At 46.9% G+C, this 18,383-nt stretch overlaps 1 protein-coding gene across 2 annotated transcripts in view; it reads left to right on the top strand.

Annotated features, from left to right (window-relative positions):
- The first annotated feature begins 495 nt into the window (after positions 1-495).
- NTNG2 (netrin G2) overlaps positions 496-18,383 on the top strand; it is a 278,222-nt gene continuing 260,334 nt past the window's right edge. For both annotated transcript variants that reach the window (XM_086924769.1, XM_086924770.1), the window contains exon 1: positions 496-1,457. In XM_086924769.1, coding sequence (XP_086780895.1) covers positions 1,245-1,457 — 213 coding nt within the window. In that variant the 5' untranslated portion in view covers positions 496-1,244. The remainder of the gene's footprint in view (positions 1,458-18,383) is intronic.

The following is an 18,383-nucleotide window of genomic DNA, read 5'->3' as shown; positions in this document are numbered from 1 at the left end:
GAACAGGGTCTGTGGTGTAAACATGCGTGCACTTGAAAAGTGAAACAAAACATTCACATGCCAAAGAAGGGCACATTTTTCTCCAATTTAGGGTGAAATCCGACAGACACGTCACAGTACCCGACTCTAAGCACATGTGCCCAAATATGTACCACAAAATGCATTTTTAGGGGGGTGTAACTCTCCTGCCCCTACCAGTCCTTGGCTTCGAGAGGGCATGCCTGTGTTTCTGGCTCTCGCTTTGCTTCCAGCGTGCTTTTCGCAGACTCTTAACCTGTTCTTTCATCCTTGCAGGTGCTGGTCGCCCACACTCGGCCCAGTCCGGGCCCACCATGGCTTCCAGGCCAGCCGAGCGGTGCCAGGACGGCGCAAGGACCACGTCCCACGGGAGGCGCCAGTGACACCCTCCTCCTCACCTGAGCCCCCGCATCCCCCCCCCCCCCCCTCCAGCCCAGAATCCCACCCTCTCCCCTCGACTCTACCTCAACAGACGCACGGCAGCATTCCTCTGGAAGATGAGGCGCACTCCATGTGCGGGAAGAGGGGCCCGCCACCTCCTGGAGCGCCTGCCAAACCCCGCCACGCGGGCTGTCACTTCCAGGTGACACCCCCGGATCACACGCAGGCATTTATTCTCAGGTAGCACGCCCAGACGGCGGCATGTTTCATAAATATCTGCGGCAAAACGCATCATAACACGGAGCGCCAAGCGACACCTTTGCGCCTGTCAGGCGGCGGCGAGGCGCGCGCGGCGCCGGGAGATGCCCAGGGCGGAAACAGACTCTGGGAAGAGAAGCTCTGAACTTTAGGCCCAACTTGGGTGCCCGAAACAAAAACAAAAACACAAAGTACAAATTACAAAAGAAAACAAACAAAAAAGGGGCTTTGGACAGATGGACAATTGTGGCTGATTTTAGGTGGCCAAAAAGAGAAAGACAATCGTGGGTGATTTTAGGAGGCCAAAGAATTGTGGGGGATTAAAGTGCAAGGACAGGAGGGTGATTTGCGCTGGGCGCGCGCCCCTCGTGGCATTTATCCCAGAGGAACACTGCCCTCCACCCAGGGCCCTCCACCCCAGGGGCCCCTCCCCCTCCACCCATGGCTCCAACAGCTGCTCGCCCTTAATCCACCTTTCCAGCAGCGCCCTCCGGCCGAGGCGCTTCCATGACTGTGGCTCCTGACGACGCAGCCGCCGCCCCCCTCAGGACCCTCGGTGCCCCCCCTGTGCAGCGGAGCCGGCGGACATGCTCTCCTTGGCGACCCTTCTGCTACACCTGCTGCCGCTAGCCATGGGCTACTATGACATCTGTAAATCCTGGGTGACGTCCGACGAGGGCCCCTCCTGGGAGTTCTACGCCTGCCAGCCCAAGCCCGTGGCCATGAAGGAGTACCTGCTGGTCAAGGTGGAGCCGGCGGGGATCACCTGCGGAGAGCCACCCGAGCGCTTCTGTACGCACGTGAGTATCCACCCTGCGCTCTGCTGCTGCGCTCATAGGCTGCGCGGGGTGTCCATCTGGCCTCCCTGCCTGTGATTGGCCAGAGAAGGGGCCCGGGTCACTGACAGCAATGGCCTGGTTGAGAGCTGGGTGGCAAAGAGAGGCCTGCTACTTCCAGGGAATGCGGTAATAGCATGTCTTCCACCATGTGGGTCAAAGGTCATCTCTACGAAGGATTTCTTTCTGGGTTAGCACTTCTTACACACATCAGCAGGGCCACTGGAATTATGCGGCATGAGGGGGCCAAATTCAGTTGCAGGGTTGGGTGAATTATGCGGAAACAAAAGCGAAATTATGCTGCACAATGTAACCTATTTTAAAATAGTATTAGTTCGTTATTTCGTGGTTTTTAAACTTGGTAACACTATCTGAGCATTGATGGCCCAGTTTGCACCTCCTTATTGCCAGATTACAACCCAAATATAAAAATAAACAACAGAAAGGTGGCCAGTCCAGCCTTTGACCTCGCAGCAACGCGTGTTGCCGTAGTTTTAGAAACTTTTTAACCGTTTGAGTTAGAAACAATTTTTTGTTTTTGTTAAAATTTGCAGATTATGCGTCGGATGATAGATTATGTAATTATTCTATAATTATGCAAAAATCGCAGCAGCTGCACAATCACATCATTCCAGTGGCCCGCAATTTCAGTGGGATTCCCACTACAAGCAAGCTCCAAGTCAGGGGTTAAATTGTGCTCCGGAAGGAGGTAGTGAAAGAGTGTAGAGCTGCAGTAACACCTGGTGGCCAGTCAGGGTATGGCATCATCTGAGGTCTGGCATCACTGCAGCAGTGACACCTAGTGACCAGTCAGGGTATGGCATTATCTGAGGTCTGGCATCACTGCTGCAGTGACACCTAGTGACCAGTCAGGGTATGGCATCATCTGAGCTCTGGTATCACTGCAGCAGTGACACCTAGTGACCAGTCAGGGTATGGTATCATCTGAGGTCTGGCATCACTGCAGCAGTGACACCTAGTGACCAGTCAGGGTATGGCATCATCTGAGCTCTGGTATCTCACTGCCTTTGGCGGGTCCCTCGGCCCCTTGCACGTGGCGGCCATACTGGGTGAGTGTAGGGTATCCCGCTAGTCCTCTTTCTACTCGCTTTGCGAGGATATAACCAGGCAAATTGTAGCAGCGCTTCCATTCCAGCGGTAGCGCTTGTTTGCAGCGCTCGTATTTCGGCAGTATTGCGTTTTTAAAATTTCCTGCTTTTTGGTCCCATTTGTGTTGTTTGAATTGTGTCACTTAGCCCCTGATTTTACTACTAGCTTGGCCCGCATACCCCCACGCTGTCATCCTACCTGCACTGTAATTCTGGTATCTCACTGCCTTTGGCGGGTCCCTCGGCCCCTTGCACGTGGCGGCCATACTGGGTGAGTGTAGGGTATCCCGCTAGTCCTCTTTCTACTCGCTTTGCGAGGATATAACCAGGCAAATTGTAGCAGCGCTTCCATTCCAGCGGTAGCGCTTGTCTGCAGCGCTCGTATTTCGGCAGTATTGCGTTTTTAAAATTTCCTGCTTTTTGGTCCCATTTGTGTTGTTTGAATTGTGTCACTTAGCCCCTGATTTTACTACTAGCTTGGCCCGCATACCCCCACGCTGTCATCCTACCTGCACTGTAATTCTGGTATCTCACTGCCTTTGGCGGGTCCCTCGGCCCCTTGCACGTGGCGGCCATACTGGGTGAGTGTAGGGTATCCCGCTAGTCCTCTTTCTACTCGCTTTGCGAGGATATAACCAGCCATGTCAACGCGCAGCGGCAACGCGCAGCGGGAACGCCGTATTGACGCCGGAGTTACGCCAGAGTTCAGCCCGTCTGTGCCCGTCCGGGCCCAGACGGGCCTAGGGCCTGTCCGTATGCCCATTTCACCCGCCCCATATCGCACCTGTATTAGGTACGGGAGGGAGGAACTCTTGGCTTGGCGGAGGTTGCATTCCACTACATGTACATTCTCACATGAGGGTGCGCCCCCGTTCATCCCCTGTAGGGCTTGTATTGCGGCCAGGGACTCGATGCCGGTGAAACCAGGGCTTTCAATGGCACTGCTGAATTGTCGGTCCCTACCTAGTCATGCGACTGAAATTAACTCCCTTATTATGGACTATGATCTGGATATGTTATTCCTCACCGAAACCTGGATTTCTGCCAGCTCGGGCCCCGACATGGTAAGAGCACTCCCTCCTGGCTTTCTAATCTTTCATCTTGATAGACCTGTGGGGAGGGGAGGAGGAATTGCCATCCTTTATAGGGACTCGCTTGTTTGCAAGGCTCAGGATGGGGGGGTGAGCGACTGTGAGAGCTGTCAGTTTTCTGTCCGCATATCCCCTACTTCATCTCTGAAGGGACTGTTGATTTACCGTCCACCCGGCACGATGGGTAATTTTTCTAACTCCCTTTTGGAAACTATCGCACTTCTCGCTTCCTCCACAAGCAACTTTGTTGCGCTTGGCGATTTTAATATCCACCTTGAGGATCCCTCTAACATCCTGGGAACTGATCTGCTAGGCGATCTCAAAGCCTATGGGATCAATCTGGCTAATTCGGGTGCTACTCATGTGAAGGGCCACCTGCTAGACCCTATATTTTCCAACTCGGACAACTTGAAGTCGGGTCCTGCGCTGGCCCTGCCCTGGACAGACCATTTCATGGTGTCTGCACGGTGGCAGTTTGACATCTCAGCTGCGCCGGCCCCCAGAGTACACACCGTAGAAAGAGCGTGGTCTAGACTCCCAGTGGATAGTTGGGCGGCTCACCTGGAGGCATCTCGGCCCACGTTAGGGTCCAATCCGCTGGTCGCAGATGAGAAGTTAAATTCCTGGCTCACTAGCTCGCTGGACGCTCTCCTCCCCAAAAAGAAACAACTTACTAGAGGGAAGAGAGTAGGATCGGCGCCTTGGTATACTTCTGAGCTAAGGGCATTGAGGAAAGGCTGCAAGAGGTTTGAGCGGACCTGGAGGAAAGACTGGAGCGAAACGAGCCGCAAAGATTATCGGGCGGCTCTAAGTACCTACAAGTCTGCTATTCGGGTAGCAAAATCTGGATTCTTTGAGGAGAGAATAGGCATGGCGGCCAACTCCTCGAAAGAATCGTTCAGAGTTATTAAAGAACTCCTGAAAATCCCCGAACCCCCGGTCAATCATGAGGACCCTCGGGAGAAGTGTTCAGAACTGGCCACCTTTTTTAAAACTAAAATTGATAACATCTTGGCATCTCTCCCTCAGTCATCCGAGGATGTTTCCTCTGGTTGCACTACGAGCCCTCAGCCTAGTGTGCGAACTGCAGAGTTGGTCTCTTTTGGCCCTGTCACGGTGGAGGAAGTTTTGACAATTATGTCAACTATGAAAAGTGGTTCTCCAAAAGATCCTGCTCCTATGAAATACCTGAAGCAGGTAGCCCACACCATCGGCGGCCCAGTGACAGATCTCATCAACCTGTCTCTTTCCCAGGGTGTGGTACCCCCTGGTTGGAAAGGAGCGGTAGTCAAGGCTCTTTTAAAGAAGCCTAATCTGGACCCAGCAGATCTCTCCAACTTTAGGCCTATATCCCTGCTCCCCGGCATCAGCAAGGTGGCGGAGAAACTGGTGAATAGCCGCCTATCGGGCTTCTTGGAGGCCAATTCCCTGTTGGGTGACTCCCAGACAGGCTTTCGTCCTGGTCAGGGGACCGATACCGCCCTACTGGCAGTCGTGGAGAACGCGAGAAGCATTTTGGATTCAGGGGGATCGGTGGCAGTGATCCTCCTGGACCTTAGTGCTGCATTTGATACTGTAGACCATCAAGTGCTTCTCCAACGGCTGTCAGGGGTGGGGGTCTCTGGGCTGGCCCTTAAGTGGTTTGCTTCCTTCTTGGAAGGCCGGTCGTTTGAGGTGTGGGAAGGCCACGAGAAATCATCTTCGTTACCTCTCCAGTGTGGTGTGCCACAGGGCTCATCGTTGAGCCCTACCCTTTTCAACGTTTATATGGCCCCCCCTGGAGAGTGTTGTACTGCCTTTGGGTATCAAGATAATCAGCTATGCTGATGATACCCAGTTGGTGGTAGGCCTTTCCCAGTCGGCTTTCTATCCCGACCGGCTGCACACGTGCCTGGATAAGATCTTCAAGTGGATGTGCAGCTCAGCCCTCAAGCTGAACGGCTCCAAAACGGAACTGATGCTGCTGGGGAACTCTTTGTCATCTCTTTCTCCCAGCAGCTGGCCCATTTGTCTGGGTCCAGCACCTATCCCCAAGCAGGAGATCAAGAGCCTGGGGGTCTGGCTCGAGCAGGACCTTTCTTTTAAAACACATGCCAAGAAGACTGCTGGCGTGTGCTTTGGCCTGCTTCGATCTGCCCGGAAGATCCTACCCCTTCTTCCAGAGGTTTCCAGGAGGTTGCTCATTCAGGGGCTTATCATCTCGCGGTTGGACTTCAGCAACGCGTTGTTCTTGGGTGCTCCAGAATCTACCTTGAACAAACTGCAACAGGTGCAGAACGCGGCCGCCAGGCTCCTGATGGGCCTTCCTAAGCGTCAATCGGCTCGCCCTGCATTGAAGGCCCTACACTGGCTCCCTGTCTGAGACAGGGTGAAATTTAAGTCACTCTGTGTGGCCCACAAAATCCTGCAGGGGAAAGGTCCACCCATTTTGGGGGACATGGTTCAGCCGTATAAGGCCTCTCGTTCCCTTCGCTCAGACCATCAATGTCTGCTGCAGGTTGCGAGGGTGAAGAAGGCAAGAACTGGGGGTAGAAGATTCTCTGTGAATGTGGCCATGCTATGGAATTCTTTGCCTTTGTACTTACGCTCGGAAACGAGTCTTCTTCGCTTCCGTAAGCTTTTAAAAACCCATTTATTTACTGTCTAGTTCTTGTGTTTCAGTGGCAGTGTCTTCCTTTGGATCAGCGCGGGGATGCCCAAGGGTAACCGGGCGCTATATAAAATTCATTATTAATAATAATAATAATAATAATAATAATAATAATAATAAAGTGACACCTAGTGACCAGTCAGGGTATGGCATTATCTGAGGTCTGGCATCACTGCTGCAGTAACGTGGCCATAAGGCAGGCATTGGTTAAGGTCCTAGCTAGAGTGGACAGATGTCAGTGCAGTGGTAACTCCTAGTGAGCAGAAGTAGTAGGTCAAGGTGGACTAGAGAGGAAGCTTTGCAGGCGGCAGCAGGGCCAGAGCGGGCAGTCAGAGAAGTGTGTAAAGAGCCAGGATTTTGGAGCCTATGAAAGACATATTTGAGGTGCTTTTTTTGGAACAACTGTAAATGTATTACATGTTCAAGGAATTCAAGGCCTCGTGATGCAATGTACTATTGCATTATTTGTCAAAGATTCAGAGACGGGGGCTTGAAGACAGCAGATTACTTATGGAGTTCACGCTGCTCCTTAACTGCAGCTCCCTTTCCTCCTTTCCCTTGACCAAATATGAAACACAATCAATCAATAAATCAATCAATCAATCAATCAGGACATTTGTTAAGTGCGCTACTTACCCGTGAGGGTCTCAAGGTGCTGGGGGGCGAGGCGGGGTGCTGCTATTGATCGAAGAGCCAGGTCTTGAGGAGTCTTCTGAAGGTCAGCAGGTCTTGGGTCTGGCGTAGGTTGGTGGGGAGGGTGTTCCAGGTCTTGGCCATGAGGTGGGAGAAGGATCTGCCGGCGGCGGTCGTTCTTCGGATGCGGGGGACTGTGGCGAGGGCGAGGCCGGCAGAGCGGAGCTTGCGGATAGGGGTGGAGAAGCCGAGTCGTCTGTTGAGGTACGCTGGGCCGGCAAAATCACAAAAGGTGATGGGAGCCTGTTTGCAATAAGTATAAACATTGGCAATCCCAATCTATCGTGGTAGCACTCCAACCCATCATTCTTTCGCCCACCATGCCACCTCAGGTTGGACCCAGCCATATGCAAATCAGTTTTGACCCTGCACCAATAGGAACAGTCCAGTGATGGGAGGCGTCTTGCAATAAGTCTAACCACTGGCAGTAGCTCGATGAACCACTCTAACCCATCATTCTTTTGCTCTCCACGCCACCTCAGTTTGGACTCGGCCAAATGCAAATCAGGCTTGACTCTGTTCCTCATGGGAACAGTCCAGTCCGAACTGCAAAGTGTTCCGGTTCAGGAAGGACCTGTCCTGGCAGTTCGGGCTGGACTGTTCCAATTGCAGCAAGGTCAAGACTGATTTGCATGTAGCTGGGTCCAAACTGAGGTGGCAGGGTGGGCAAAATAATGTTGGATTAGGATGTTGCCTGAAGAAATTACCAGCGGCTGGGATTAAACCATGCATTCCGTCCATCACTGTCTATATACTTGACCAGATATGGCAGGAAATCTCTCATGCACTAGTCTTTACAAATGTTTTTTTCAGTAACGTCAGATGTTTCAACTCTGACTAATGAATATGGGGCCAGATGTACAAATTCAAGGCCTGATTCACAAAGGCAAACTCAGATGTTTGGTCTAAACAGGAAAACGTTGTTTACAACGCGGTGTTTACACCGCACGACCTTTACCACGTTGCCATTACAACGCAAGTCATTACTACGACTTGCGCTGGATGGTGCTGTTGGTTAAGGAATATTGTGATTTCAATTCCAACACCTTCCCTACTGTTACGCTCGCTGGAGTTGGAAGAGAAAATTATAATAATCCTTAATCCGCGCCCCCCCAACGTAACTCGTTGTAAAGACTTGCGTTGTAAAATCTGCGATGTAAAGTACTGCAATCAAAATGATCGCGTTGTACTAACCGAATAGTGCTCCCCTGATCCAGGAAAGCGACAACTTAGTGCACAACTGTTGGGGATGTATTCCATTCGCTTCAAATACTTTTTTCAAATGATTAAACATTAAAAACTTCCAAACTCATATTTGGATTTTCTGAATTTACTTCATTTGAATGGCTTTTTTTAAAGTTCGTACCCAATTGCATATACAAATGGGTTTTCTATTTCAGAATTTCAAACACCCACATTTTCAAACACCCCAATGTATTTAAAGCAGGGCCCTCCCTCAGGGGATATGTTATCCTGTAGAGTGATGAAGATGGTGAAAATTAGATTCTAACCTTCAAGCGTTCCTTAATGATTAAAATATAGATCCAAGGGTGTTACCTAATCAGAATCCCTCGTGGTAAGTGCTCTGTGCTCAATGACTAGACTTAAGGACTGTCAGTTTTCATGGTTTGTGAAGCGAAACCGGAATGTGAACGAGGTGCCGTCATAAGTAAAACAAAAGTACACCTAAGCAAAAGGTGACCAGTGATCGTTACCAGAGATTAACGGGCCAGTGCAGTCCAACTTACTAGAGAGGTTCATATATATCTATTGTGGTGAAACCGAAAGGTGAAGAAGCAAACAGCTGAGAAAAGATGCAGTCCATGCTTAGTTACTGTCGATATGTGTGATAATAAACATGTGCAAAATGGATTATGCGTGCATGTGAGACGATGGAGAACAAATAATTTTGCAAAAACAATGTTACCGTCACAGTGAACTTGCGTCCATATTCAAAGATGCAATTAGGAAAGACGATTACAAAAAATGATAGTGCAGTCGCCAAAGTGAAGATACGTCTGTATTGAGATTAAAAGTTAAAAATCAGTGTAATGTTCACCCTCATCACTCACGACATGAGAAAATCAGAGTCATATCAGAACCCTCTCCTTCAGCCTCTATGTCAGCCGCCATCTTAGTGTCGTTAAGTACACTTGTCTGAGTGTCATAACGAAATGTCAAATTTGGTGCACAAGCCCACAACTTGATGGAACGGTGTCAATCAATCAATCGGGGTTTTGTATAGCACGCTACTCACCCGTGAGGGTCTCCAGGTGCTGGGGGGCGAGGAGGGGGGGGGTGGCAGTTCCGGCTCAGTTGAAGAGCCAGGTCTTGAGGTCCTTCCTGAACAGTGCAGGGTCAGGGAGCGTCTGATTTTCAAAATGACTCGTTCCAGGTCTTGGCTGCGATGTGGGAGAAGGCTATCCGACCTGTTCTGTTTCTCCGGATGCGGGGGACCTCTGCCAGGGCGAGGTCGGTTGATCGGAGGTTCCTCCTGGGTGCGTGGAAGGATTATCTTTCATTGCAAATAATAATACGGTAAATGAAAAAGTGTAAAAGTGTAAAACAAATCAGTTTTAAAGTGGAAAATCAATCAATGGGAATATTCCTGATGTGAACGTTGATTGACTACAGAGTGTCTATAATCCTTGGTGTAGAAGGTCTGGAAACATCAACGTTATAAGTTGTAACATTCATATTTATATGTATAAGCAGATTGCTGTAACATGAAGGATCATTACCGATGGTAGCAGGTCAGTAAATAATGTGGAGGTAGCATTTTTAAATGAAATTAGGGGTCATGCTTAAAGATCATGTGACCGGTATTCACAAATGCACAAATGGTTTATATTCAAAATTGAGGTGCATTCAAGTGTGTGTCCACCCACGATATCTCAAGGAATCCTTAGTCTAACAGTGTGAATTACAAAAAAACAACTAAACTCCATGTGGTCATTAAGTCCTTTGGGGATTAAGGTGTCAAGTCTCTTGATCCAAGGGATTTCCCTTTGGAGTAAGCGTTTTCTATTGTTAATCCCTTCACATGTCTGTACAACTTGCAAGACAGTAAACCTAATTTGGCTAGTATTGTGGCCATGTATGTGGAAATGTGTGACTATGGTTGACTTGTCATTTCTGGTGTGAATATTGCTTTTGTGTTTGATCAATCGGGTTATTATTTTGTGTTCTGTCTTGTCTATGTAAGCAAGACCACATGGACATTTCAGAAGCTAAACAACATTTCTAGAGTCACAATTAGCGGTAGTGTAAAGCTTGATTTTCCTTCATTGGGATGGGGCATGATGGTTGTCCCTCTTATTATGTTAGTGCAGTTACCACACTTTAAGCACAGGACTGTTCCTTTGTGTTCAAACTTTCTTTTGGGGTCCTCCCTGGTTTCTAACAACTCTTTAAGATACTTCGCTCTTTGGTATGCAAAGAGCAGCAGTCCACTGACGATGCCTCTGAAGTCATTTTCCGTTTGGAGCATTGGCCAATGTTTTAGGATAGCTTCTTTTATTTTCATACTCCCAATTGAGTAATTAGAAGATGTAGCTTAACGGCTAGAGCCATCGTCCTCGAAACTGGAGTACCAGGTTTGAGTCTCGGCAGGGACGCTCAACATCCTGTGATTCTGGGCAAATCACTTAGTCCCCCGTGCCTAAAAAAATGAATGTGTTCTTCTGTAACGCAAATGGTGCTCATGTAGAGCACTCTGATACCTTTGAGTCAAGTTTGCGCTATATAAAACTCCCAACAAAAAGGAAAGGTACCATCCTCTTGGTGTGACTCGGGGCCAAAAGTTGTGATCTGTTTTTTTTTTATTTGCTCTTTCAACAGCTGATGATGGTAGCTGGGTAGCCCCGTTATGTGAATCTGTTCACCATGTTACTCTCGCTTACGTTCAACTTATTTGGATCCGACTCAATCCTTTTGACTCTCGGTCATTGGGAGTACATTAAGGGTGTTTTCAATGAGTTCTGGTGGAAGCCGAAGAAGGGCAAAACATTGTTGCAATTAGTGTTTTTTCAGTGAATGTTGGTTTCAAGTGCGTTGTTGATACTTCTAGGAATGTGATACTTACCTTGCCTATGTTGTAGGTAAAACCAATACGATCATTAATAGTGTTTAGTCTATCGATGGCTGTGGCTAACTCCCTTCCATATGATGAAGATGTCGTCAATGTATCTTAAAAAGGTCGAAAGATCGAGTCACCGTGTTTGATCTGTGAGGATGAGATCAAGTTCAAACTTGTGCATGGAAAGGTTAGCTAGCAGGGACAGCCCAATTTCCCAATTTTACACAATCAGAGTCTTAAGAAAGTTCACTTTACACTTTTTTATTTAGCACTACATCAGGACACGGATTTCTGATCCAAGTTTGGCATTTCTTTATGTTTATGATATTCGATCATGCGTTCTTAACAACTCTAAGATGGCGGCTGCCATAGAGGCTGAAGGAGAGGGATCTGAGATGACTCTAATTTTCTTAGCCGTGAGTGATGAGGGTGAACATTACTCTGCTTTTCAACTTTTAATCTCAATACGGATGTATTTTCACTTTGGCGACTGCACTATAATTTTTCATAATCTTCTTTCCTAATTGCGTGTTTGAATATGGACGCATGTTCACTGTGGCGTTCGCATTGTTTTTTCCAAAATATTTGTTCTCTATCGTCTCACATGGACACATAATCCATTTTGCACATGTTTATTATCACACATATTGACAGTAACTACGCCTGGACTACATCTTTTTCAGCTATTTGCTTCTTCACCTTTCGGTTTTACCACAATTTATACGAGCCTGTCTAGTACGCTGGACAGCACTGGCCCGTTAATATGTGGTATCTATCACTGGTCACCTTTTGTGTAAGTGCACTTTTGTTTTACTTATGATGGTACCTCGTTCACATTCCGGTTTTGCTTCGCAAACCATGAAAACTGACGTTCCTTAAGTCTAGTCATTGAGCACAGGGCACTTACTGCAAGCGATTCTGATTAGGTAACACCCTTGGATCTATATTTTAATCATTAATGTACACTTGAAGGTTAGAATCTAATTTTCGCCATCTTCGTCACTCTGCAGGACAACATATCCCCTGAGGGAGAGCCCTGCCTGAAATGCATTGGGGTGTTTGAAAATGTTGGTCTTTGAAATTCTGAAATAGAAAACCCTCAGAGTTTAGCACTCATGACCGTAGCACTCAGATTGGTACACGCACAGTTGTAGCAGTCAGATTGTTTCACTCAAATTGTAACACAATTGTAGCAGTCAGATTGTTGTAATCACAATTGTAACACACAATTGTAGCAGTCAGATTGTTGCAATCACAAATGTAACACACAATTGTAGCAGTCAGATTATTGCAATCACAATTGTAAAACGCATAATGTAAACATTAACAATTGTATCCAAGGGTATAATCCATACTGCAACACTCACAATTGTAAAACTTTTATTGTAACACTTACAATTGCAAAACTTTTATTGTAACACTCACAATTGTAAAACTTTTATTGTAACACTTATAATTGTAAAACTTTTATTGTAACACTTATAATTGTAAAACTTTTATTGTAACACTCACAATTGTAAAACTTTTTTTGTCACACTCACAATTGTAAAACTCATATTGTAACATTCATATTGTAACACTCAGCTTGATAAGTCCGGCAGTAACACTTACCTCTTGAAATGCACCCCAGAGTTTCTATCACTCGGCCGCCTCCCTCCGAATGTCTACCACGAGCCCCCACTCTTGTCGGATGGGGTCCCTTTTATTCAAAAGCTGAACTGTGATTTTTCCTGTTAAATATTAATCATACCCTTTGTGTTTAGTCATTACAAGCCCGGGCAGGACTGTCTGATTCATAATTCACAAGGATAAACCAGAGATCTGTCTTTCTGGGAAAGAGGTCAGACAAAATAAAATGTAACTACCATGACCATTTGTAAAGCAGACACCACAAACTGACCTTATGCCTGGCACTTAAATAATGGCCATTATTATTATCCAACGGTGAGGACCGAGAGCAAAATGTAAGAACTGGACTGCGTTTGCAAAATCACTGGCTTTGCGGCTGCAAACTTCGAAGAGGCCACCACTGGAATAGAGGCGGATCCAGTGGATCCCAGAGAATCTTACTGCGACCCGCTGGAGTGTGAGCACCCACCAGTGCACACCCTGTGGTACCTACAGGCATTAAGGCGCCCCCCACCTTTTCTTTGCAGCGTGGTCTCGCGTACTCGCAGGCCAATCAGCTTCTTCCATTGTCCAGCAATGGTGGGGGGGGGCGATGTATTGTGTTGTAATTGCATTTATATAGCGCTTACTACCCCTGATGAGGTCTCAAGGCGAGTAGCAAACTACTTCGGAACCCATAAAGGATTAGTGTTGAATTAGTATAGTGAAATATGAAAGTAATTTGAGTGGTGGATAGGTTAGTCAGTTATTTGGATTGAGAAGGATAGCGGAGGGATAGAAGAGGGAAAACGTGTTGCATTTATATAGCGCTTGTTACCCCTGATGGGGTGTTGAAGCACTTTCTTGGCAAGTAGCATGCTACTCTAGAACCCATAAAGGATTAGTGGTGAATTAGAATAACGAAATATGAAAGTAATTTGAGTGGTGGATGTTAGTCAGTTATTTGGATTGAAAAGGACAGTGGAGGGATAGAAGAGTGAAGGGGTTAGACTTTTTTTGGGAGGTCATAGCAGAAGTGGGAGGGTTGGAATAAGTAAAAAGGGATGTGGAGGGGAAGAGTCAGAGGGAAGAATTTATAAAGGCTTGTTTTGGGGATCGCTATAGTAATAGAGGTGTCAGATGGTGCAAAGAGGAGTAGAGTAGGGGATAGCCTAGAAAGGGCTATTTTGGCGATTATAGTACTGGTATGGGGTTTGGGATGAATGAGAGAGTGGGTGTAGAGGATATATTGATAGAGGTATAGGGTGAGAAATAGGGTAGAGCATTGGAAGGAGTAGTAGAAAGAGGTTTGAGATGAGTCCGAGAGCTGAGGTAGAAGATATATTGAGATAGGTATAGGGTGAGATTAAGGTAGTGCATTGGATATGCTGAATTAAAAGAACGTAATAAAAATATAGATTTATAAGTACATGGAGAGTATGTAGATGCATAAATGAAGTAAGTATATGCAGATTAAAGATATTGATAGAGGTATAGGGTGATAAATAGGGTAGTGCATATAATGCATGTCGAAGGATGACAGCTGGAACTAACACCATGAAGCAAACCTCACACAGACACCCCTCAGACCCAGAGCAAGCAAATGCAAGCAGCAGTTCACTACACAAGTTGTGAATAGAAAATCAAAGATCTCCAACTGTTTTTGTCACTCTCTAGCTTTGTGTACAAAAAAAAGAGTTCCTTGCAGGCCAGGTAATCATATATGGTGTATGTGTCTGCCGCATTATAACAATAACTATCAATTACCACATAGTCATGGCTGTTTATAACCAACAAAATAAAATAACTGTAACATCCATAGAAGTAGGTTAGACTGGCATAATATCACTTAATTTTGGTAATTTTGTGTTACATTTGTTAACTGAAAATTCCTGAAATTATGCTATTACACCACACAGCATATTTATTCCCCGTTTGCTCACAAACGCATGGAAACAGCACGAATGACCCTCATGTGAGCGGCTACTCTTTGCGGAACTTGGGTTTTTTCACTGTTTGTTTACACTCTTTCCATTCAAAATCGCATCCAAAATTAACACAAGGACACATTTCACACTAAAACATAGCGCCAAATGCTGGTTTTGCATTTGCAGTTACACATAGTCTCACAAAATGGTCTCAAAAATTCACAAAATTGCCCAAAAGTAAATTTATATGAATTTAGCAGACACTTCCTTAGAACAACTACGGATTGAGAAAAAATCATGCAAATTTCTGAATCTGCGCCTTGCGGATTACCAATGCCAGGAAAAACAGAACCTATAATTCATGAAAAACAGCACGAAGAGTCACTCAAAAGAAGCACATTTTCTGTATTTATCCACATTTAAAAATAAATGCAGACAGAAAATTTATATATCTGTAAAAATCCGTAAAAACGGAAAATATGAAGCCTTAATTATGATTAATAGAACCAGCAGGAGTAAGAGGAACAGGAATAGAACCAGGCCTACAAGGGGCACCAGGAGGATCAAGAACAGGTCCGAGACCAAGAAGGAGGACAAAGGAACCGGGAGAACCCATAACAGATGGACCGAGAGAGCCTGGACCAAGAAGAGCACGGTGACCAGGAGAACCAGGGCTAACATCTTCAGGAGACCCAGGGGAACCAGGACAAGCAGGACAAGGAATATCCAATCCGGGGGAACCAGAAACGAGACTAGAAGGACTGGGACAGTGGGTGAAAAACGATGGATTGGAATGCTACCCTGAGTAATTTGCAATGGTTCCACATATTTACAAGCATTTCTTCCAAAACCCTTTCCACTTTTTGAGGTAACACCCCAACTGTTCACTTGAGGAGCAGGGTCAGTACTATTTTGCATATGGTGGCCGTCTGTCCAGAGTGACACGGTGGTGAAAAACGATGGCTTGGAATGTTGCCCAGAGTGATTGCTGGTGGTTACACTGTTTGTAAGCATTTGCCCCATCACATTTTGTGTGTTGTTGCAACACCCTAAGTGGACAAGGGTGTGCCTAGATGTAGGACCCTTGCTTGCTGTGCCCCAGGATTCAAGCTGCACCTCACTCACAAATCCTAACAAAGTTGAAACCAGTTTGGCTTTGCTTGCGTTTACTTCTGGAGGGGGCGGTGACCATTAGCCCCTTTCTCGAGTGGCATAGCGGGTGCAAAAACTGTGGGTAGGAATGTTATCCCTGCAGATTTTTATTTTCAAGCACCCCTCCCAACACCTTTTGTGTGTTCGCTCCTTTTTCACAGCACCCAGTATTCTGATGACGACTCAGTGCATCTGCCCCCCACTTCCATCAGACGTCCCTCTCCTTTGCCAGAGCCCCCCCCCCACACACACACACTCACTCCACCCGCACCTTGGGCGGCTCACGAGCCGACACTTCATGAATGCTGTATGTGCAGGGATCGCAGGCCCTTGGCAGAAGCAGCGAAGCCGCAGGAAATGTTACACTAAATATTAATGGCCATCGATGGCGGAGTGTGTTGAGATATAGACTCACCAGGGTGTTTACTTATTCACCATGAATGTGGCTGTATTAATAAGCAGCGGTATCACTACGCCGCACGGCATCGACGGACTGGCGTACAGAGAGGGTGAAACACAACAGGTGGGGCACCTGTGACTGATCGCTGCTTCCCTTACAGGGATGAAGGCTGGGGTGAGGAGGAGGCTGCAGGCGGAATAGGTGAGAGTGATGTGGGTACAATGGTTCATGTGAGGCAGGGGAGTGACGGCTGTAAACACTTGCACTCCTATGGAGTGCCACCACTAAAATGAAGCTCCAAAAGCAGAGCAAAGGAAGGGCACTGGGAACGGAAGAGGTACTTGGGCTGTGCTCCAGGGGAGGGACAAACGCAGGAAGCTTAAATGAAGCTGCCACGTGCTGACCAAAAAGCAAGTAAGGAAATGAAAGTGAAAATTAAACCGACCATGGATAAGCAATGGTAAGCAATGGCCAGGCTCTAAGCCCGTGTGAGTAAACGAAACGCCTTGCAAGCACCAGCACTCCGGCGACACCATAAAAGTGATGATTTTGCATCAACAAGTTTCCAGCCTTGCAAAGGTGTAGATTTCTCAAATTCAATTTTTTTTTACACTTTTACCCCTGCAGCCCTATGCCATTGGCAGCTTTACAGGCATAATCCTGAAAAATGTTTAGCGAATTCCAATTTCTCAAGTGAAAATATACACATTTTTCATGTGAAAATGTACTTGCTAACTTCTATCTCCAGGGGGGAAATATATGTTGCCCTGGAAAAACCCTTTCCCTAACCACCCACCAATATTCATCACAGTGGCGGGAGATGTTCCCTTCCACCTCCCACCCACAGCCTCTCCTGTTTCCAGGATCGGAATATGTCTTGTGGATTTATACAATGTTTGTTTTTTGGGGTGTTCACAAACATATAGGGTGTTCCTCCCTGGAAGGAAGACTCTTGCCCACAGGACGTTGACTCCCCGCCCACAAGAAAACATTTTTTCACCCAGAAACCAATCTGTGTGAGAAAATCCTTTTAGGGCCATGAAACAGACTGAATGAAATGACGTCATTTTGCACTTGTGAAAGCCGTGGTTTGCATGTGTAAGCCAGAGGTACTTGTGCAAACAATGTCTTGTGACCGAGGCCTTGTGACCCAGATGCTCCCACGTGATCTTGCAGGCCCACTGAATGAAGCAGGCGGGCGAGTGACTGACAACTCGAGCAGATGCCTGGCTCTGGCTCGGCCTGGGCTCCTCTTGCACCCTCGAGCCCAACAGGAGCCGAGCTTTCATTTAGCTTCTTCCTGCCTCCACGTTCTAACCTCGTGCGCCACGAATTCAAGACAAAGCACTAACCTTTGATGTATAGCGGGAGACAGAAAATATACCTTCTAGTGGCAACTGTACAATGTGAAACAGGAAAAACTGTGGTCGATCCCAGCTGCCCTGCTCGCTAATTGTGTGAGTCTAGGCAAATGTTTTATTCCACTGCGCCTCTTTCTCTTCATTAGGAACTTCAAATCCATGGGTTCAGGGTGTGTGCTATAGAAAAACCTCTTGGGTTTGATTTATTCGAAGGTTAGGGCGTCGTGTATTGTAATATTAAGCACCACAGATGGGGTCAATCTAAGCCACATATAAGGTATACATGACACCCGACCTGTTTCTTAGATCCCTTGTTGCTTTGTGGTTAGGGGTGCGGCTGGGGGCCAGGAATGTTTCTAAGTTCATGTTTTAAAAGTATCGGGTCCAATAAATTCCTCTCAATGGTAGCCCTCGTGTTAAATCCATTTTTGGGAAATACTGAAGACACTTTGCATATTTTTACATAATGCTTGTTGAGTGATTTACATTCCGAATAGGTTCACGGCTCGGCTCGTGCACGAGTTGTTGGAGCCAATCCAGAGCCATGGCTCGGCTCCCCCAATTCATGTGTTGACTCGCCCACATCTGTCTGCTATTTGAAACCTAATTGGGGTCATAACCCTTGGTAATTCTGATTTTCGAAGCTATGTCTGGGTTTCGTTGTGCTTCCGTTTCCGCTGTACATATAAAGGGATGCTGTGACTGCAGGCTGGACCGTATTACATGCTATCAAATGTATGTTCCCTGGTTTCTGATACCAGCCTTGGCGGCTCGACCTCCACTACCAAGCGAGAGTCACGGAAAAGACTGAAGCCTGCGG

The sequence above is a fragment of the Lissotriton vulgaris genome, chromosome 5 (genome assembly GCF_964263255.1).
Source record: "Lissotriton vulgaris chromosome 5, aLisVul1.2, whole genome shotgun sequence".
Lineage (NCBI taxonomy): Eukaryota > Metazoa > Chordata > Amphibia > Caudata > Salamandridae > Lissotriton > Lissotriton vulgaris.
This window is presented reverse-complemented; position numbering and strand designations above follow the sequence as displayed.